The 19,996-nt window shown below is 44.0% G+C and overlaps 4 protein-coding genes across 5 annotated transcripts; 2 read left to right on the top strand and 2 right to left on the bottom strand.

Moving 5' to 3' along the window:
• On the bottom strand, positions 1-4,898 carry LOC103984635 (serine/arginine-rich splicing factor RS41). Of its 2 annotated transcripts, none has more exons than XM_009402173.3 (6): positions 4,759-4,898; positions 3,233-3,370; positions 1,816-1,928; positions 1,485-1,720; positions 426-686; positions 1-329 (listed from the first exon to the last, which is right to left on the bottom strand). In XM_009402173.3, the coding sequence occupies exons 2-6, from the start codon at positions 3,339-3,341 to the stop codon at positions 317-319; spliced, it is 732 nt and encodes a 243-aa protein (XP_009400448.1). In that variant the 5' UTR covers positions 3,342-3,370; positions 4,759-4,898; the 3' UTR covers positions 1-316. The 2 variants fall into 2 exon arrangements, with proteins under 2 accessions (XP_009400448.1, XP_009400451.1); XM_009402176.3 differs by lacking the exon at positions 4,759-4,898 and adding an exon at positions 2,124-2,442 and having other exon boundaries at positions 3,233-3,371.
• A 2,387-nt stretch (positions 4,899-7,285) lies between these two features.
• Positions 7,286-8,292, top strand: LOC103984636 (ethylene-responsive transcription factor ERF027-like). Its single transcript, XM_009402177.3, has one exon. It carries the CDS (start codon positions 7,418-7,420, stop codon positions 8,045-8,047), a length of 630 nt encoding a protein of 209 aa, XP_009400452.2. The 5' UTR covers positions 7,286-7,417; the 3' UTR covers positions 8,048-8,292.
• A 1,729-nt stretch (positions 8,293-10,021) lies between these two features.
• On the bottom strand, positions 10,022-13,079 carry LOC135612296 (uncharacterized). Its single transcript, XM_065108434.1, has 3 exons — positions 12,267-13,079; positions 11,339-11,504; positions 10,022-10,848 (listed from the first exon to the last, which is right to left on the bottom strand). The coding sequence occupies exons 1-3, from the start codon at positions 12,942-12,944 to the stop codon at positions 10,289-10,291; spliced, it is 1,404 nt and encodes a 467-aa protein (XP_064964506.1). The 5' UTR covers positions 12,945-13,079; the 3' UTR covers positions 10,022-10,288.
• Positions 13,080-16,676: 3,597 nt separating this feature from the next.
• LOC135611680 (uncharacterized) lies at positions 16,677-17,324 on the top strand. Its single transcript, XM_065107324.1, has one exon. The coding sequence runs from the start codon at positions 16,821-16,823 to the stop codon at positions 17,160-17,162; it is 342 nt and encodes a 113-aa protein (XP_064963396.1). The 5' UTR covers positions 16,677-16,820; the 3' UTR covers positions 17,163-17,324.
• Positions 17,325-19,996: the final 2,672 nt, after the last annotated feature.

The raw sequence follows: 19,996 nt of genomic DNA, 5'->3' as shown, positions 1-19,996 counted from the left end.
TTGAAAATAAAATAAATTAGAAATTAAAATTTTTCACCCAAATATCATTACCGCAAGGCAATGACATTCTTGAAACAAAATCGGAGTGTTATATAGAAGCCAGAAATAATGAACAAGGTGTCAAAGACAAGTACAGTGCAAAAACACTTCCCTTGCCTATTTTCTAATGAGAAAACAAGATAAGCTAAGTCATCACACACAATCTAATGGGGACCTCTGATCATGGCAAAGTAAACAAACATCTACTGGGATAAGCTGCACAACAACACACTTTTTGGGATCAACAGGAACCGAGCGCTTCAGATACTGCCTGCCTTCATGGGGAGCGACTGCACCAACAAAATAGTAGTTTGACATTGTGCAAGAACAGTGATCCCGAAAAACTGGTGCAACACTAAAGGGACTCGGTACCAAGCACTACTCACCTGCGGTCTCTATCATCGGCAGGACTTTGAGCTTTTTCATAGCTAGGACTTCCCCTCTCCCTGGCCTTGGCATATGGACTGGGAGCACGACCGTAGTTGGGGCTCGCCCTCTCCACGCCTCTACCATAAGGACTTGAAGACCGTCCTCGATCATGGCTTCTTGACCTTTCCCGACCTCTCCGATCAGGGCTATAGCCGTTTCTTCTATCGTCATCATCACGGACTGCATACTCGACGGAGATCACCCGATCCATCAGCTTGCTGGTTGTCCAATGAATTAGAAAATAAAGAAAACCCACAAGTAAGTTCAGAGCAACTGAGTCAGATCATTCCAAATCAGGTTCATTATTATGAGTTTGTAGAATGAGTTTTGTTTGTTTCTGTTAAATAAGAAGCTACACGTAAAATTCACTGCAACAAGTACATGTAAAATTACTAACTGCGTAGTCAATAGGTAAACTTATGAATCAGAAAATGGTGGACGATGCTGCACATGACAAGCAGAAATTGTGAACTTTAACTTCATGGACTGATAAGCAGAAATTTATGAACTTGCTGCTCTGTCATGAATGATAAGCAAAAGTCATCAATAAAACAAGTACAGAAAATTGAACTGGTTATGAGGTACAGACCATAAACAAGTAATCCCACACCCTACCCAAAAAGTTGACTGAAATCCAGAAAATACTTCAACGATCTTAACTCCTAGGCATCTTACTCGGTGAAGGGGTCTCAGACCATTGATGGTAAGTAGTAACTGATCCATGATTAGTTCAGTGATGATGGTTATATGAATCTTAATCATAGCAGCTTCAAGCGGAATGCAAACAGATCTCTACAGTTTAACTTCCATGTTATATGAAGCTAGGATGTGCTAGATCATCCAGGTCACCAGTATATGCAAAAAGATGAACATGCGCTCAATCACAAATACTTTTAAAGAGAAATTGAAAAAGGATTTCGAAGATAAATTACATCAACAAAAAGATAGATTAGAATTAAAATATATATAATATTTACACTGTTGAATCGAAAAACCCGAATGTAACGTCACTTTACCTCATGTGGGTAGCCTCTAGTGCTTTTGTTGCATCGTCCTGAGCATCAAACTGGATGAAGGCAAAATTTCTTCGAATCCTAACATTCAAAATTTTTCCATATGGCTCAAAATGCCTTTCCAAATCCCGTGTCCTGGTGTTGATTGAGTCAAAGTTTATGACAAACAAGGTCTTTGAAGGTTTTGTGTTAGCCGAAGGCCTTCTTGAACTGCCAGACCTTCTGCTATTCCTTTCTTGCTGCAGAGAGAAGTTCCATGAGTGAGATACTATTATCCCCTAAGGTCAGCATGCTTAATCATCTACCAAAAACATAGGCTTTGCTAGCACCCTGCCTTTGTCCACTCAACACGGAGCCGCCGCCCATGTCTGCCAAACTCTAGCCGATCAAGTCCACGTATTGCATCTTCAGCATCACGCTCATCATCCATGTATATAAAAGCAAACCCTACAAAATAGTGGAAGCATGGTAAAATATATTTTATCATGAAATTATCTGACTTGATATTACCTTTCCATGCTAATCCTTCTTAAGTGAACCCAGTCTGAAGGGCCTCCGGCAGACCCATTCAGAGATTCGGTATCTAGCCATCTATCTCTTAGAGAGCGAGCTAGAAAATGACCATAGAAAAAAGAAACAGACCTGGTAACTAAATGACGTCAGAGAACATTAGTCCAAAAGACAGGTATTGTGGTAGGCCATGGTACAGAGAGTCCTCCTCCATACATATTCTCCAGCCAGGCTGTTCAGGATGGAAACATGGTTGGGATGGAAGGCTGGGCAAAGTTCACGAGAAATTAAAGGCAATAGTCTTGTGGAGAATGTTTCCGTGTGAATGAAATGCGATTGAATTGCGGAATGGATCAGCTCTCTGGAAAGAGGCAATATGAACTCGAGCTGGAAGGATTGTTGAATGCATGCGCCCAACAAGCAAGAAGAGCATGTATTCTCCAATATATTCCTGCGGCAAAGAAATTGTTGAGTATGGAGGATCATCCTTCAAAAACATACTGCTTTCTTAAACTTATCCTGATTCCAAATCCCTAGGAAACCTCAAAACAGGTCTCCTGCCACTATGCACCATGTGGAATGGTTCACAATAGTTCTGTCCCACGTCAATATGTGTGGGGACTTTTCAAAATGCATAAACCGGGACCATAATTCAAAAATTATCAACTTCATGTGTGGTCTTCCTTCTTGATATCATACACACCGAAAGTTCACATCACAGCATATTCAGAGGACATAATAACTTCTTGTTTTTTTTTCTTTTTTTGCCTCCCAATGCCACTAAGAAATATATAATGATGTAACTGAATTTTTTTTATTGAAAATGCCCTCATGTGCAAGGCCAATCCACACAAGCATTCAGATTCGTAGATATGGCAAAAGAAAATTTATGCTGTCAGAAGCATATGTGCATATTACTTACTTAGAACCTGCAACGAAAGCTGGATCATGAGGAAAAGGAAAGTTCAGTTCGTTGCAGATCCACTTGGCCCAGGAAACCAAACTGAATAATAAAATGCTAACTATACGCTGACCAGCAGACAGCCCCAGAACCACGAACGGAAACAGCACCATTTCCAACATGCATATTTGTGGTTACACTAATTTATCATCCAAAGATTATAGTTCAAAAACTGCATCAATGCAACTGTAACAACAATTGTCTGAGAAAAAGGCTTCAGAGAATGTGTCAAAAAAACCCTCGAATTCTGGTGTCATACAACAGTATTATAGGAAGTTACCTGATTTCATATCCACCCTGTCAACCTTCCCATATCTGCTGAAAAGCCGCTCAAGCTCAGAATGGCGAGTGTCATTATCCAAATTTCCACAGAAAATCGACCTTGACATTCTGGTTAATTAGCAACAAGAACCTAAATCTGGAGAAAAAAAGATAACCATATCAATAAAAAAAGCCAACCATGATAATAGTAAAGTTTTGCCAAAACAGTAGACCACTAAAATCCTCACGTATGACACAGGATTGATCTAGTCATTAGTTGAAGGATTAAGACAATAATGTTATTCAATCTTGGTCCATGATAGAAGTACAACTACCATAAAAATAATTACCTAATTTAAAGTGCATAAAGAAGTGATAATCATGTATCCTCTCTGCTAACAGATTATCATGAGTTACAACACCATATTGAAATTTGATGTCATATAAAAATCGCCAAAAAAAATTTAAGAATGAGATCAAGTAAACCAAGAAAATCACAGCTCAGCCCCTTTCCCTGCTAATTCTCATTAACAATAGTTATCTCTCGTTAATAATAATTTATTAATTGTGTTAATTACTTAAGATATAGAGGATAGATCATTTATCTATTCAGGCACATCCTTCTCAACATTATTTAACACACCAACTCATTCATCTTCCCAATATTATCTTTTTCTAATGCCTGCCTCTCTAGTCTCCTTTGTTTGCACCTGACTAATGCAAATTCACCCATCCAAGACTCAGGCAGTTCATTGCTTAGCTATGCAAATCTACCATTTGTTGTCTTTCTAACCTTCTTACTTCAAGCATGCATGTAACTGCAAGACCCTGGCCCATCTTTTTCCCTCTTTTTCTCTCTTCTGCTATACTATTACCAAACAAAAGCAAAAGCTAAGAGAGAAACAGAACCCCACAAACAAAGCATTTCATATTCTGCTCCAACAAGGTTCATATTAAGCAGTGGCAGGAAGATACTTATCACAATAAGATGCAGCCCTATGCTAGATGGTGTATGTCGGTTCGTCTCAAACTAAGCAGTGGGAGCAAAGCACTTCTTGCAATAATATCCAGCCCTATGCTAGATATTGTATGCAGGTTGATCTCGATCTAAATACCAAGGTTCATCAGGTACAAGAAATGAGAACCCAGAGATGACCATTTCAAGGGTGATAACCTCCCTTTCGGCAGAAAATCTCAGAGACATAATGCTAAATAAATATTGGAACAAGAAATTTTGGGGATATGACGACTAACACTCTTATGCAGCAGAGCGTTCCATGTTAGGATCCGAAATTCATCCGACGAAAAACATAGCAGCCAAAAGAGATCAGAAGACTCAAAGAAGGATGCAAAAATATTGCCGAGGAAAAGAACATTAGTAAACAGATCAAGTCATTAACCTGAGGCCAGAGAAATCACAGATGATCTATCGATAGGAGTAAAAAAAAGATAAGAACTTGTTTGATCTATACGTATGAGAAACGAAGAAAATAACGAGAAATTAGCATGATCGAAACATTCAATGGATTCTGAGGAAATTGTTACCTGCGATCGAAGCAGTTCTTTATCGGCGAAGTGACGGCCGAAACCCTAGGCCGACTCGAAATGGACTCTCGAGGGCAAAGGGGGGAGGTTAGGTCGGGAAAAGGACGACCTCTCGGCAGATCCACCGAAAGATACGGATTACATTTCACGCGACATTTCCAATCGTCACCCCATAACTAGATGGGGCCCACGTTTTCAAGCGACACCTCTTTTTCCCTGCGTTTGCTGCGTCGCTTGAACTCGGATCCTCAACGGGACTACACGCGTACACCGCATAAAGCGTCCGTTGTCGAAGGACGGAACTGTCAGATTCGTGCACCCACCGATCCAATGGTGTCGATCTCGTCTTTGGCCCCGCAAGTCCCGCGGCACGGCTGAGCGTGCGACGCGCGTCTTTTATAGTCGACTCACCGAGGGTGCGGCAGCCAAGGCGAACGGAGAGGCCAAAAGGGACCCACCTAGTCAACAGCTGGATCTAGTATGGATATCGCTACAAGCTTTTAGATGAATTAGATATATAACTCATATTTAACTTGTAAGTATTATATTTTGCTGTGGTTAGGTTTCAAATATTTTAAGCATAATGAAAAGAAGTAAATTGGTATCACTGTTTTGGAAGACTCTAAATTTTTTACGTAAAAAACTGAATGTGAGAAAAATCATCGAATCATAATCCAATTTACACCTCATTATCATAAAAAATGATAATAGGTTTATAATATATCTTCTCTAAATAACTAAAAGATCATAATAACATATCATTATCATATAGATTTTATAAAAAAAATATTTATATTATATCAGAAAAATATTTTAGAGAGGACAGACCGACACCGTTAGAATTATAGATACATAAATTTACTAAAATGATATTATAAATCATGTATTGTGTAGTATTGTGCGTATAAAAATAATGTAGAAACATAAAAATAATGTAGATATAAAAATAATGTAGATACATAAAATGGTATTATAAATCACAATAAAATTATAATAGCCGACGTCGCTTGCCGACAACCTGCTGTCCTCGCTCTCCATCTATTTCTCCATCACAACTTTCCGGCGGCCTCACCCTGTCCTTTCTCTCCCTTCTTCGTTATCTCAGTCGACGCCGCAAGAGTGGTGGAGGTCGATGAGTCGCTCGGCGATCGAATGCGAGGGCAGCGGTGGTTTTCTCGCCGTGTCTCTCCGCTGCGCTGGCTCCGCCGCTCGCTTTCAATCGACCAGATGCCTCTAGAATCGGGGGTGGTTGGCGACGAGAAGGCCGGCCGCCATGGGTTGGTTCACAATATATTTCTCCTCCGTCCGCGTGATCTTTACCTCAAAGGCAGGAGGAGGGGGCGGCTACCTGGCTCCTTCCTTCCAAGTACTACACCACGATGTTCTTGCAAGCAAATGCGTGCTGATTAGCTTCCCGAACTACAGACGAAGCAACGGAGAGGGGACAGGCAATATCTTCCTTGTCCACCTAACTTTTCTCAGCGTATCGCTTTGATTTCGACGTCCGGTCCTCAAGTCCCACATCACCTGCACACTGACGGGGGAATGGATATCGAACGCATCCATTCCAAGTGCAACTCTGACGCTATTTTGTCCTTCGACTCAGTTGAGCCATTTGACTCGGACATTTTAAGGATCGGTTGGATTTGTTCTCCTTTTGATTTCCTAGCACGTGAAATGAGTCGGACGTAAAAGGACAGCGAGGTTATATTACTTGCACCGTCACACGAAGACCTTTCCCAGACCTCGATCGGCCTTTCTTATCCATATATAAGCATGCAATTTTCTTCCTCGCCATGACTGACATGACTTCTGAAGCTTCACTGACTCGAGCGAACCAACCCATATATTCTCGGCTGCGATTTGAGCACAATGATAAATCAGCTGCGATTAAGATAAGATATGTCTGACTGATGTGTTGTATAAGCTTGCAAAGGGCACACTGGGTGTTGTCTTAAGAGCCTTAAAAATCGATTGCTGTAGTCTATTTTTTAAATAAATACAAATAATAAAAAAATATTGACAGTAGGATAGAAAACACCATCATAAAATTATATATAACAAAAATAAAAATAAATTCAAATTATAAATATATTTAGGAGTTCATTGGCTCAAAGTTTATTTCTGTTGAGACCACCCAAAGCAACGAATAAAAGATTCACCCACCGCCTCATACGGGCGGAAGACAATTTGACCACAGCATCAACCGACGCCTAAAAGTGGCTTAGCACGTAAACAACTCCATAAACATCACAAGTGGCACTTAACATAAGATTATATTAATGGTTAGATGGTTGACATGAGGTGAGTATAAGCTTGAGCTACATTAAAAACCTATTTTCGGGTGGCTGGATTTGCTCCGAGGATAACAGCTAATTGCTAGCCCAACATCCAAAACCAAAGCGCGTGCCACCCAAAATCATACACCGTTGACGCTGCTGCCCCTTCCTGCGAAAACCCCACGCTTCCTCTGATCCCACCGTCGCCTTCTCGTTCACTTTCCACCTTAAATGCTGCTCTTCAATCCCCTCTCTCACTTCCCCTTCGTCCCGATCCGTTTGCAGCGCAATCCCACAGCACGCAGCTGACAACGACGACTCCACATGATCACGTGAACTGTCCCCTTAACGCTTACTATCGTTTTGCTCTCGGCAGATGCATGGCTGAACGCCCTTCGGACGTGCACGGCCATCCCCACGTGCACTGTTGGCGTGCAGTGGAGGGCGGCCGAGCATCCCCACCTCGACTCCCCGAGCTGTTGCCTTGTTGTGACCAGGGAGGTAATGCGGTGCAGGCCGAGAGCGAGACGCGCATGCGGCCGGATGCCTCCCGGAGGCACCTGAGCTACCGCGGCATCCGGTACCGGAGCGGCAAGTGGGTGTCGGAGATCCGCGAGCCGCGCAAGGCCAGCCGCATCTGGCTCGGCACGTACCCGACCGCCGAGATGGCGGCCGTGGCCTACGACGTGGCGGCGCATGCGCTGCGCGGCACCGACGCCGTGCTGAACTTCCCCGGCGAGATCGCCTCGCGTCCGGCGCCAGCCTCGGCCTCTCCGACCCATATTCGTGCGGCGGCCGCGGAGGCCGCGGCTTCACTGGTGCCGAAGCCTGCTGCTGCTTCCCATCAGCATCCAGGGAGCTACATAGACGAGGAGGAGATATTCGACATGCCGCAGTTGTTGGTGAACATGGCCGAGGGGATGCTGATGAGCCCACCAAGGCTAAGCCCGCATAGGTCCGATGACCCGCCGGAGCTCTCCGAGGAGGTGAGCTTGTGGAGCTATCCGTAGATATATGTTGTCGTAGCACAATAAACAAAGAGTTACGCTTATATCACCTATCTAACACCTTCATGATGTGCTTCCCTAGGGCTTCATTTTCATGGAGATTACATACATGTAACGCTAGTCCGTAGGGTTCAAATTTCCCCTTAATCTTGGGAAAGAATGTTTTCCTTTCTACCAGATTGCATATGGGAATTGATATATTATTATTTGTCTTCTTGGTTGCATGTGCAGATAAACTTCCACTGCCATAGAGTGCTCTACTTTTATCTATTTATTTATTTATTTTCCCTCGAATAAAAAAACATGCAAAATAAAGCACTTAAGTATCAGAAAGTGCAGCAACAAATCATATCAGTTTGGGTTAGTCTTGTCGAAAATATTCTGAAATCATTAGGATCGGTAAAACTCTGCTTCGGCAATAAACTCCAAGAGTAAAATCTTAAGCTGGATTCGCCAAAACTAGCTGTGTTCAGGTATTCTTCTGACAGAATGTGAAACCCTCCACATAATGAGTCTGCAATGCGACGACACGGGTAATGCTGTGACTGCAAGAAGGCCTCGGAAGCATACAGGGATCGCATCTTTTTGCTCATGGATGAAGCTCTGCAACCCCAATCAAAGACGCGCATAATAACACCACACGTACGTTAAGATGTTCCCCGCCCATTGGGGTCTCCAAAAGGCTGTGTTCAGCTTTACGTACTCGGATCAAGTCTTCCCCCAGATGGATCCTCCGCCCACGGGAGACAATTAAATGTGCAGGACCCACACCAGCGGAGATCGCTGAACGCTTCAGTGCAATTTACGCAAAAGCTCGACAATGTTACTACGGTGATACAGAGAGAAGAGAGAGAAACTAAAAGCAAGTTTTGGAAGAGATGACATCCATATGAGGCACACAAAGTCACTTCTTAAACTTATCCATAAACGACTTTATGTCTTTCTAACGAGATTTGAGGAGCATAAGCCTCTTGAGTTGTAATCCTTCGCAAAGAAGACAATTAAATAAGCTATTATAACAACATCTACGTCGAAATGATAGATATTTGAAGTCCTTAGGCTCAATTAACACCATAAAAAATAATAAGATATAGATTTTGAGTCCTTCATTCTTGTCCTGGCAATTTTAATGAATACATCCATGCCTAGAATACTGTACTACTGCCATTGATATCATCATGAGTTGCTGAAACCAATCCATATTAATTCTTTCCCTTACTTTGCACATGTGATCCATTTCATGTAACATCGAAAACATGCATCTCCGACTTCGGACATCAAAGGATCACCATTCGTAAGAAAATTCACGTGTCATTTGGTTGTCCCGGCCTTCAACAGTGGTAGCGGTATTCCCAGACGTGGATCTGAAAGAGACCGCACTTTGCCGAAGACATACATCGGACATCTATGGCAGCTGTTGGAGGACAGTGCATGTTATCCGTCTGTGTCAAGGCGACTTCCAGGTAGCAAAGAATGGCGTGAGTCGTAAAGGAAGATACGGTGGTTGGGTGTCGGCGGCGGCCGCCCTGCGACCCGAGGCAGAAAGGTTTTGTCCCATCATCCTTTGGCGAGAAGGTGAAGTAGGGGCAGCTTCATGGGGCCATCTGAGTGAAGGTCCGCATGAAGGCGTGGTTGGTCGAGGGTTTATTTTGCGCGAGATCTACGAAGAAAGAACAGGAATCTGATGTGGGGACTCTCTTTGCACACCAAATAGATATGGTGTACAATAAATCCGATCGATTCGCTGAATCTGATGAAAACTCCGAAGACCATGAATGCCTCACGCTCAGCAGTGAAGTTTTGATGCAAGTCTGATTGATTCCTGAAATCTGATGAAAGTACAAGAGGTGGGTCGATGTAGGTATGCCAATTATACGACCATAACGCCACCGTCGGAGTTCAAGGAGTGCTTGTCATGGATTGCTAATAAGGCCGGGGCTAAGCCTTCTTGCTAGGCCAAATCCACCGCCAGCAAAGTAATAGAATTGAAATGGTTCGAATTAGAGTCGTCGTTCCAAGTACGTGCGGCCTAAAAGAAGGTAGAGACCAAATTGGAAATGTATAGAGAACATTTCTGCCGCCCGCCATTCGATGTCTTCTCGTCACCCAAAATTGGCGGGCTTTGCAGCCTCCCTCTGCCTCTGTATGTACCCGCGACATATATGGAACGTTAACTTCCTCAACGACTTCACCAACTAATTTATTACAACAGCCGTCACCGCCACCACAAGTTGGAATCTTCATTCAATCTGATGCTAAGTCCACCACCAACTCCTCCATCAGGGACCCCAGCACCAGGTCCTCCACATCCGCCGCCTCCTCCTCCTCCTCGAAGCAAATCCACCGCCCGTTCCTCTCCATCTCCCTCAGCGTCGCCTCCCCGTGGTAGTCGTCCAGATCGCGGCAGCCCTTCCCCTCGATCCAATCCCTCGAAGTTTCCAACATCGGCCGCTCTGCCGGATCACGGCGCAGGATGGAGTTCCTCCACCAGGACGGGCGGCCGGGAACAGCGTCGTCGCCCGAGGAGGTCAGCCCCTGGATGAAGAAGTCCACCAAGACCTTCTCGACGCACGTTCCCGGGCCTACGTGGAAGTCGTTCTTTAGTTCTCCCAGTAGGCCCCAAGCCTTCTTCTCTCGTAAGCCCCTCACGTCCGCCTCCTCTTCGTCAACGTCGGATAACGCGACGCAGTCGGTGGATTCGGAGCGGTCATCAGACGAGGCGAAGTGACGGTCGAGATCGATCGGGTCCAGATCGGCGAGGCACTCGAACCGTCTGATCTTCTGCAACAGCTGCAGCTTCGTTCCTGTACCCACAAACGATCCATCCACGTTAGGTGTCGCAGCGAGCTGTTCTTATTTTACCAACATATACAGAGGGGCAACAGTCATCTTCTTTGTCGGACGCCTTACTGTAGTTGAAGAAGCACGTGAGGCAAAACCTACCATCTAACGAGGGACGAATAATAAGATCATAAAGAAGACTGGAACAGGATGGGATTATTATTTACGGCTGCGGTTGGCATTTTGGGCTCGCGTCCACAGGTCAAAAGACAAAGGGAGAAGATTCCGGCGGAACGCAAGGACCCAAGTTGCCTTGTAATCAACGGCAAGTGCGTGGCGATAGGCGCCTGAGAGCACCGTCTCAACTTCTAATATATTTACATATATATGCCATCGACATGGCTGCTTTTCTAGATGGATTAATAGAAGACAACTTGCTTTTTTGGGTACTGAGCCGACGGAAATGACACTGCAACTTTAAATCCGAGTAGAGAAGAAAGATAAGTCACGTACTTTCGAGTTTAGCGAGGCTGTGATGGAAGGAAGGCGACGTGGTGTCATCCTCTTCTTCTTCTTCTTCGTCTTCTTCGGATGGGAAGTCCATCACAGACAACGGACTCAGCTGTTCCTTCTCCTCCGAGTGGCATTCCGGCGACTCCTCGCTCTGGCTCTCCGTTGCCTGTTTTCCGCATGTGAAAATGCCAATGAGAATGATTCATGAAAAGACAAGAAGGTACGGATGAAGGCGTGAAGCGAAGGCCAAGGCGACGTGGGCGTTCGAATTGGTGCATCGGCAAAGCCAAAAAAAAGCGGAGCACGCGCGGTCGAGGTCACCTCTAAAGCGGACCTCATCCATCGACTTTTGGAAGAAAAAGAATTCCCACAACCGTCCAACAAAACCCGTAGATTTGGCCTAATTGTACTCACCATGACTCGTCGTAGACCAAGTGAAAGACTACAAAGCTTTTCACTCTACTGTACCTCTCGAGCTTGGCTCAGGTCCTCCTCATCCACCGACCAACTCCGTGTAGTTCCAGCTTTTTATATAAAGCAGACGACAGATCTCGCAACCATTAAAAGACTGGCCCTTTCTTTTTGTCAACTTTCACTTCAATCGATATTTCAGGGACCGTTTTGGTTGTGTTTCTCATCCACCACTGCCTATATGGTTCTTGCTTCAGCAAGATAGAAAGGGCAGACAGAGAATTCGCGGTTGTAAAGTCTGAATGCGTCAAATTCAAACAGCGGTAAAGGTAAGAAAAGGGGTTGTGAAAGGAGCGGGACCACCGTACAAACGGTGATGTGGAAAGCTGAGAGGCGGGACCCAAGCCTCATCAACCATCTCAACCGCTCATTTCGTGGGGCCCTGATGTTGATTACTGAGAGAGGTGCGACGGGTGCAAATAATTGAAGCGCAATAAATAAAATAACAACCCCTCACCTTGGCCGCCCAGCGGTGGCCGGCGACGCTCGCTTCGGCGACCTCGGCGATGATGTTCAGCCCATTGGTGTTGCGACTTGGGCTTGTTCGCGGTGAGTGCTTCTTGACGTCTCCGGTGGTGTCGGTGGTGGCCGCGTCGTCAGTGGTTTCGGAACTGGCAATGGAGGACGGAAGGAAGCCCGAGCCATAGGAGTCGGACTCTGAGAAGCTGCTGCAGCTGCTGACGACCGGGGACGGGAAGTCGAACGACGCCCGGTCGTCGCCAGTCTCCTCCTCAAACGATCTCAGACGTACGATGTCCCTCACCTTCGCCCTGTTCTCCTCTCCCTCTTTTCCTTTCCTTCTCCAGAAACTTCCCTTCAGCCTCTCCGAGAGGCTTCTTGACGGAGATCCCTCCTGCCTGGATCTGCCAGAGTCTGGGGAGGAGGAGGCGGCTGCGGCGAAGGGTAGAAGCCTAACGGCGTTGAATACAGCGGAGATCTTCGTCAAAGCGCTCATGGATGGTGTCCGCGGCAGCTTCCTTCCCCCACCACCGCGGAGGTCCGCCTCCAGTAGGTAACGTACGGTGGCGTCGTCGTTGGCTCGACGCGGGACGCACCGGAACCCAGCGCCACTGGACTCGGAATTCCACTCCAGCTCAAGGTAATCCTTGAGCATTAGTGGCTTCTGAGCCATCATCTATAACCAGTCGTATCAGCAACACAAGATGTGTGAGAGAGAGAGAGAGAGAGAGAGAGAGAGAGAGAGAGAGAGAGAGAGCGGAAGTGGTTAGGAGGGAGTGGGCGAAGGTATTTAAGGGGCGACGGGGAGGGGGAGGGTCGAAGGCGAAGGAGAGACGCAGCTTCGAAGGCGGAGATCTCCAGATGAAGAACAACCTGCGCCACACAGGGAGTAAAAAAATGGAGGGAAGGAGGAATCCATCTTGCTAGTTTATAATGAAGCAGAGGAAACACGCACGAAAATAGAATCAAAGAGAGAGAGATGAAGAGATCGATAGCGAAGAGAGAGCAAGGGCACGGCGGACGCCGGTTGTCTCTCCGCTATCGCTGCTCTCTCGGCCGTGTTTTAATACCCGATGGCCGAAGTGTGTACGCTCAATGCTTTACGTGATTACATTCTTAATGACACCTCGTGCGGTACTCGTCCTTCTACCACACTAGTGATTGGAGGTGGAAGCGACCCTTTTGGCCCCATGATTGCATCCTTCCTCCAGTGGAAAAACTGTAGGCTGGAAACCATAGGTAAGAGATTATTAATTTTCAGTGAACGTATTCAAGGTAAAAAAAGGAATTTTGGTGCTTCATTTATGGTTTGTTCCATGCTCGAGATTTAGTGGCGAGAGGTGCAACGGAAGAAGATAAAAAAACCAGCCTGATGTTATTACGTCGAAAGATAAAAACGATTAATATGTCGCCTAGCGAGGTGCGGCGGGACGCAGCACGTGTGGTGCACCTGTGAGCAGCGGATCCGATGTTTTCGTGGCTGCGTTGCGCTCGTGCGGGGGCGCTGCGACTCGGTACCCGATCGCTCCGGGACGTACGATATGAGCTTCGACGGTGGGGATCTATGGGACGGGAGGGAATGCGGTCGGTGAGCTGTCCTCGTCGTCACCGCCATCTCCGCACACGGCCGATAATGCACGGCAGCGATAAACTTGATTATTTGAATAAGATCTGATCGAGTCCATCAATCTTGACTCGGTTCAATGATTTTTCGAGAATTAGTGGTTGGCAATGTAGAAATTAAAATTCGATACACGAGTCGATCGGATCAAGTCATTGGACGCTACAGGCCAAGGTGGGGTGCAACCGATTGTGGCAATGACAGCAACTAGTCATGTTTTGTTTGGGGATGTGAACAATGGATTCAAGACTGGTTTTCCCTTCTTATTTCTGTCTCACATGACCAACTAATCAATTAGACAGACTAGTAGTCCATGAAGCGTCAAAAGCTACTTACATTTTGGCATGCATATGGTGTTATATCTATGGACCAATTTACTTATAGGCAGAACTGACAGATGATATCATAGGAGCCAATAAGTGCTTTGGCTACACTGTTGAAACAGTGCTTTCAAATCATGGATGTAGCTATCAAGATCTCACAAAAATTAAGATACATGCGTCCAAAGGTCGTACAATGAAGCACGGGACGCTCTCGATGCGTGGCTTTCAGGAGGGCGATGACTTTTTTGTCTCGTAATGCTGGGAAGGTTCATGGAAGCTCTTGACATGGTGGAGAAGAGGAGGCTTATTACACGTGATGATAACAGGACTACCTACATAAATTAATCATGTTTTTTTATTTTTTATTTATATGATACTGTTCTTGTATGTATAACATTAAATAAACGAGAAAAATAAACGGACTCCGAGAGCACACACTGTAAAACATTATCACCATTATTTATGTAGGTAGAATACGTCAACATACAGACATTCTCTCTTATGAGAAGCCTTATGATCGAAAGTGTTGGGATGATTGATATCCTTTATTAAAAGGGAAATATAAACCATCGTCGTCTACTATTACGGTCCGTATCCTTCATCTATGCTTTGATTAAAAGAAATGAGAGAGAAGGAAAAAAGAATATAGTCTCATCATTGACCAATTTATACATCGGAAAAGTTACCCGACACGTGCGGTGTCGAAGAGAGAATGCGTCTAAGAAGTGAAAGAAATAAACTATGAAAAGTCACCCCATCTAATTCCCAGCATCCGCCGGAGCTCAAATGGAAGACGCATCCACGGCCACCATCAGAGTCGTGCACGAATCACGACAAGATCTCGCGGTCTCGATGGATGGACCCCTCCGCTCCAGGAGACGATGAGGCCATGCGATCACGAGGAAATAACATAGCTTCCAACGTTGCAAAGTAGGCCTACCGGAAAACCAGTGCATCGATGACGATAACCCCATCACTTGGGCCGTAGTACTTCGTATCTCAACTCCAGATTTCCTTCGTGTTTGCTTTCTCAAGCAGAAATCAAGTCATTTCCATGATTGGATGTGCATTTCGCTTGCACAAGTACAAAGAACTTGCATCAAGAACAGTGGCAAGTCAACCAAGTAAGATCTTAGATAGAATTCCAAGTCAACAGTAGATCCAGAACCGAAGCATCAAAGATGGCACAGATCTCACTTCCTGAACTGGACTCGACTCATCGACCCACTGAAACTTCGCTGCTCCTTCTCCTTGTGCAGATTATTCATCAGGTTAACCAAAACGCTCTCGGTATTGTCGTCTACACTCCGCCCAACAATTGCCCAGGTTGGAATGTTGTCGTCTAGTTTAAGATTCCAGAGCTGCTGTAAGATTTAGCCAGTAATGTATGTGCAGGCAAGTATGATTCTGGACAACAGTTAATAAACTAATAAGATTGGGTCATTGTGGTTGATCGTCCGTACCTACTCAGAGTCCACACAGGGATCATGCGCTAAGGTAGGACGGTGGCCGCTGACAAGTGCGAGCTGGTCGAGTCCACCGTGATCAGTGTCGTTGCCAGGTTTCTGTTTTTTGTTTTTGTTTTGGCTTTTTTAATTTGAGAACAGTTCAGCGAGGGCATGCGGAGGAAGACATGCATGTTGGCCATATACTTCCACGTAGCTTCGTTGTTGCGGAAGCTCCCTTCGTCTCTAAGCAGGTTTCATTTCTTCTCTAAAGTATATATAGACTCATTTTGTGCTCATTCATCGTTAATTTACTGAAGCTAAAACGTGAGTTCAAAATATTTAATACTAACACGTCTTATTTTTTTTTATAATTTATTTAAATCTTTTTATATTATTGATTCACGTCATGATATGCTTATATCTATTCATACATAGGGTGATGTAGTAGATGGATGGGGCCGTGCAACAATGTGTTGTGCGTTGATGATGACTCCAATATGCGCCGAAAGGCTTTACGTTGGTGCCCAAACAATTTCTCTACTTCGCATCATCAGGTGATGATGATGATGATGATGATGATGATCATAAAAATGTTTAGAGATGAAGTGCATCCGCCTCATCTATGTCTTGATGTAGTGGAATGGGCTACGTGGACATCATAATCTTTTTCTCGAGAAAATAGTGGGCATCATCATGATGTGATAATGTTATTTTCTTAAGATGATAATGAGTACCAAAGACTATGACACGACGCTTTCATTCTTTGATCCACCATCAAATTAATGGCATCCACCTCTGTCACTCACTCATCCTCTTGCTTTTGAATTGCCTCATCTCCATGGTTTTGATCCCAAAAGGAAGCACTACTTGGAGGATTAGACTTCACCAAATGGGGGAGCCATCTTGCGGTGGTGGCGCCAACCAACACCACCCCCACCCCTACCCATGCAGAAGAACCCCCTCGCCTCTCAGTTACGTGACTGTAACTCCAAAACAACAAGCATCCCACTTTCCTTGTCTCTCTATAAACCAAACCCCGAACAGACCCCGCCATTAGAGCTCACACGCCGTATGGATGCCGTCTCGCCCCCCATAAATACCGCTACCTACATCCCAACTAGTGTCCAACTTTGCTTCCTCGTCTCTCCAAACCCAGAAGAATGGCTTCGCCGGCAAGGAGGTCCCTGGCCACTGTCATCGCCGTCGCCGACGCCGCGTCGTGGTACCTCGCGCTGGCCCTCGTGGCCCTCGTCCTCCTAAGCTCGCTGCGTGAGGGCCCCCCGACGACGGCGGAGGAACTGGACGAGCCTGCGAGGGGCTGCGGGCCGCTGGTCCGCCGGCCCTGCGACGAGATTTACGTGGTCGGTGAAGGGGAGACGCTCCACACCATCAGCGACAAGTGCGGCGACCCGTTCATCGTTGAGCGCAACCCGCACATCCACGACCCCGACGACGTCTTCCCCGGACTCGTCATCAAGATCACCCCCTCAAAACCTAGGTAGATGGAGAATTCACACCACTGCGAGATATGGGAGTCCATGAAACCTGTTGTTAATTAACCTCCTCCTCCTACTCCTCCTCCTTCTCTTTTTTATGGAGTCTGACTGTGGGACTTGTATCAGTGTCATGCAACCGAGTAAAACGAAGAAGTTGTGAATTGATTAGAGCAGGGAGAGTTGTTTGCCGCTTCGTTAATGGAAGTTCCGTACGTGAAAGAGTTCTTGATGAAGACACGGATTTTAAGGATGAGATGGGGGATGGGAAGCGTGAGTGCTCTCTCATCTCTCTACCTGCGTGGTTTATTTGTAGTTGTCATAAGTAATCTAATTATTGATCGGCTTAATTAATTAAAATATATTTATCTATATCACCATATAGATAAGTGTGAAAGGTGCAGTATTAGCGGTGACTTATTTGATCAACAGAGAGCAGCTCCTCTCCATGAGACCAATCATTTGAGAAAGACACAAATAAAGATGGAATTTATACTTATGTGAGGAGTTAATTGTATACTTTCCAGTTTGACTCTATGGATTAATATTTATATTTAAATATTAGTGAGAACTATTTTATTATATTAATTTCATATATAAATGATAGTTTATTTATCAATAGTAATCTTGATTTATTATATGAAATTAAAAAAATTCTGATCAAGAATTTTAAAATGACTGAGACTAAAGAGATTTATTAGTTAAGTTCCGGAGACATTTAGTATGCAACTTTATTCAGACAAAAATATAAGATTCAATCAAAATTAATTTTTAATTATTATAATAATTATTATTATTATTATTATGAAATCTATTGAACGGTACGGATTAAACTCTATCGTATTCCATATATTGAAACCTGAAAAATACTACAACACAACACGAAAGAAAAATCTCAAATTGGAAAAGTTGATCATAATGCATGTATGTTATAAGAATAACACATGGAGGGATGGGCGAGCCCATGACCACACACATTCTATCCAATAACAATGGCACTAAAATGCAAAAGAGACCAAAACGATCAATTGGCTCCTATAATTTGCTACGATGTAAATACTTTTTTTGGCAACATTATTTACTTGGTCGAATTTTCAGGTTAATTTTCTTTAGCTACACTAAGTTACTCTTTAGTTAAAACCTTAAAAACTCATTATGATGATAGAAACCTCAATGTTAGTTTAGATGTTCTATAGTTTTATCTATGTTTTTAACTTAAATAACTAATAATCTGAATGATACTTATATTTATATATGTGGAGGTTTTTAATATTTGGAAAACATATTGCATATGATGTGAATTGATTGACATTTGACGAGTGTCAATCGATGATGAGTACTTTGACTCGTAATAATAGATGAGTATCCACCCTCAACGGGTAGAATCTAAAGTAAACTCATAATTTTTAGATTTAGCACATTGCTACTTACAATTGATGAATCGCAGATCCATAATTATACCTTCGATTCTTTCATACATATATTAATTAATCTCTTTCAGCTCTTCATCATACTATAAAAGATACAAAATACATTTCTTAATTCAAATCATTCAAACTTTTTAATCTAGTTTTTCTAAGATTTACGTTGATCAAGTCCTTTAGATTCTTAGTTGATTGAATCATTAGAGAAATTTAACCCGACATGTCCCCGATGATGGAAAGAATAGAAGATAAGAACGAAGAAACTTTATTGAATAAATGAAAAAGCTTAATTGAAATAACTTTAGCTTCAATACATTAACATGTCCCTCTCCTATTTATACATATTAGAAGAGAGGATTTTCCTCAACAGAATAAAAGATTTTTCTCAACAGAATAGAGAGAGATGTGCTCTGTCAAGGATATCATTGCGATGACGATGGCTGTAGTAAAGAAGAAAGCTACAGTAATAGAAAAAGCTATAGCAATGCTGTAGCAGAGGAATAAGCTGTAGTAGAGAAGAAAATTACAGTAGAGAAAGATTTTCTCTCAACAAAATAAAAAGATTTTCTCATCTTCTATCATCGATACAGGTCTCCAAGCGAGTCGTTTCGACACTTTACCTAATTTTGCAATTGACATACTCTGAAAAAAATTTCACCATTGATCCATACTGAGAGTTCACGTTGCAACTTACAAAGAAAAGTCTCAAATGGCATCGCTCCTACATGTGGCTGTGGTCGCTGAGACACACCATGAAGCTACCCAATCCATCGTTATCGGTCCCTAGACGATGACGTGCCCTCTACATTGTTTCAGGCTTCCAATGGCGTTACTGTTCCCCATAGGAATCTTGTCACTGTGTTTGTGACGGGAGTGATCGGCCACCAAAGAAAACTCGCATTCATACATCTGCACCATGATCTCCATTGGTGGTGGACATTAGCTGCTTTACTCAGCGTCAGCTCCATGAACCGGACAAACTCTTCAGTCTCCACCACAGGCAATTACACAGTGAAGCTTGAGGCTTCATATGCCAATCGTCACATGGATCATCAGCATCAGCATTCTCTTTTCCAACAAGTTCCAAATGAGTACAGCACACTCGCATTCATGTATCTTGTATTTTGATGGAAAGGCAACAAGGTGTTCTTTAAACAATACGTAGCCCATGCCTTCCATGTCTCCCCGTCATATTGTCTTGTGCCACATTGTTACCATTACCTACTAAAGGACACAAATGTTTCCCGCGTGAGATATAGACTTTGTGTATGTACTTGGACCTTGTCATTGTTGTATGTGCAAAGACAGATTCTTGCATTCCCAAAGATCTCTGACGAAGATAAGATCACACTTCGATCTTAGCCTTCTGTGGACAACCTACCTCTTGGTTTGTATGATGATCATTCCAATGAACACTAA

Source organism: Musa acuminata, chromosome BXJ2-5, assembly GCF_036884655.1.
Source record: "Musa acuminata AAA Group cultivar baxijiao chromosome BXJ2-5, Cavendish_Baxijiao_AAA, whole genome shotgun sequence".
NCBI lineage: Eukaryota > Viridiplantae > Streptophyta > Magnoliopsida > Zingiberales > Musaceae > Musa > Musa acuminata.
Note: the sequence above shows the minus strand (reverse complement) of the source record. Positions and strands in the feature narration are given on the sequence as shown.

Excerpts from the sequence above, each read along its gene's own strand:
- LOC103984635 (XM_009402173.3), bottom strand. The coding sequence starts at position 3,341 with ATGTCAAGGTCGATTTTCTGTGGAAATTTGGATAATGACACTCGCCAT. Across the intron at positions 1,721-1,815 it reads TCCGTGTTGAGTGGACAAAG|CAAGAAAGGAATAGCAGAAG; the intron begins GCAGGGTGCTAG and ends TTCTCTCTGCAG. Across the intron at positions 687-1,484 it reads CTAGAGGCTACCCACATGAG|CAAGCTGATGGATCGGGTGA; the intron begins GTAAAGTGACGT and ends TTGGACAACCAG.
- LOC103984636 (XM_009402177.3), top strand. The coding sequence starts at position 7,418 with ATGGCTGAACGCCCTTCGGACGTGCACGGCCATCCCCACGTGCACTGT.
- LOC135612296 (XM_065108434.1), bottom strand. The coding sequence starts at position 12,944 with ATGATGGCTCAGAAGCCACTAATGCTCAAGGATTACCTTGAGCTGGAG. Across the intron at positions 11,505-12,266 it reads GCCACCGCTGGGCGGCCAAG|GCAACGGAGAGCCAGAGCGA; the intron begins GTGAGGGGTTGT and ends TGCGGAAAACAG. Across the intron at positions 10,849-11,338 it reads CAGCCTCGCTAAACTCGAAA|GAACGAAGCTGCAGCTGTTG; the intron begins GTACGTGACTTA and ends TTGTGGGTACAG.
- LOC135611680 (XM_065107324.1), top strand. The coding sequence starts at position 16,821 with ATGGCTTCGCCGGCAAGGAGGTCCCTGGCCACTGTCATCGCCGTCGCC.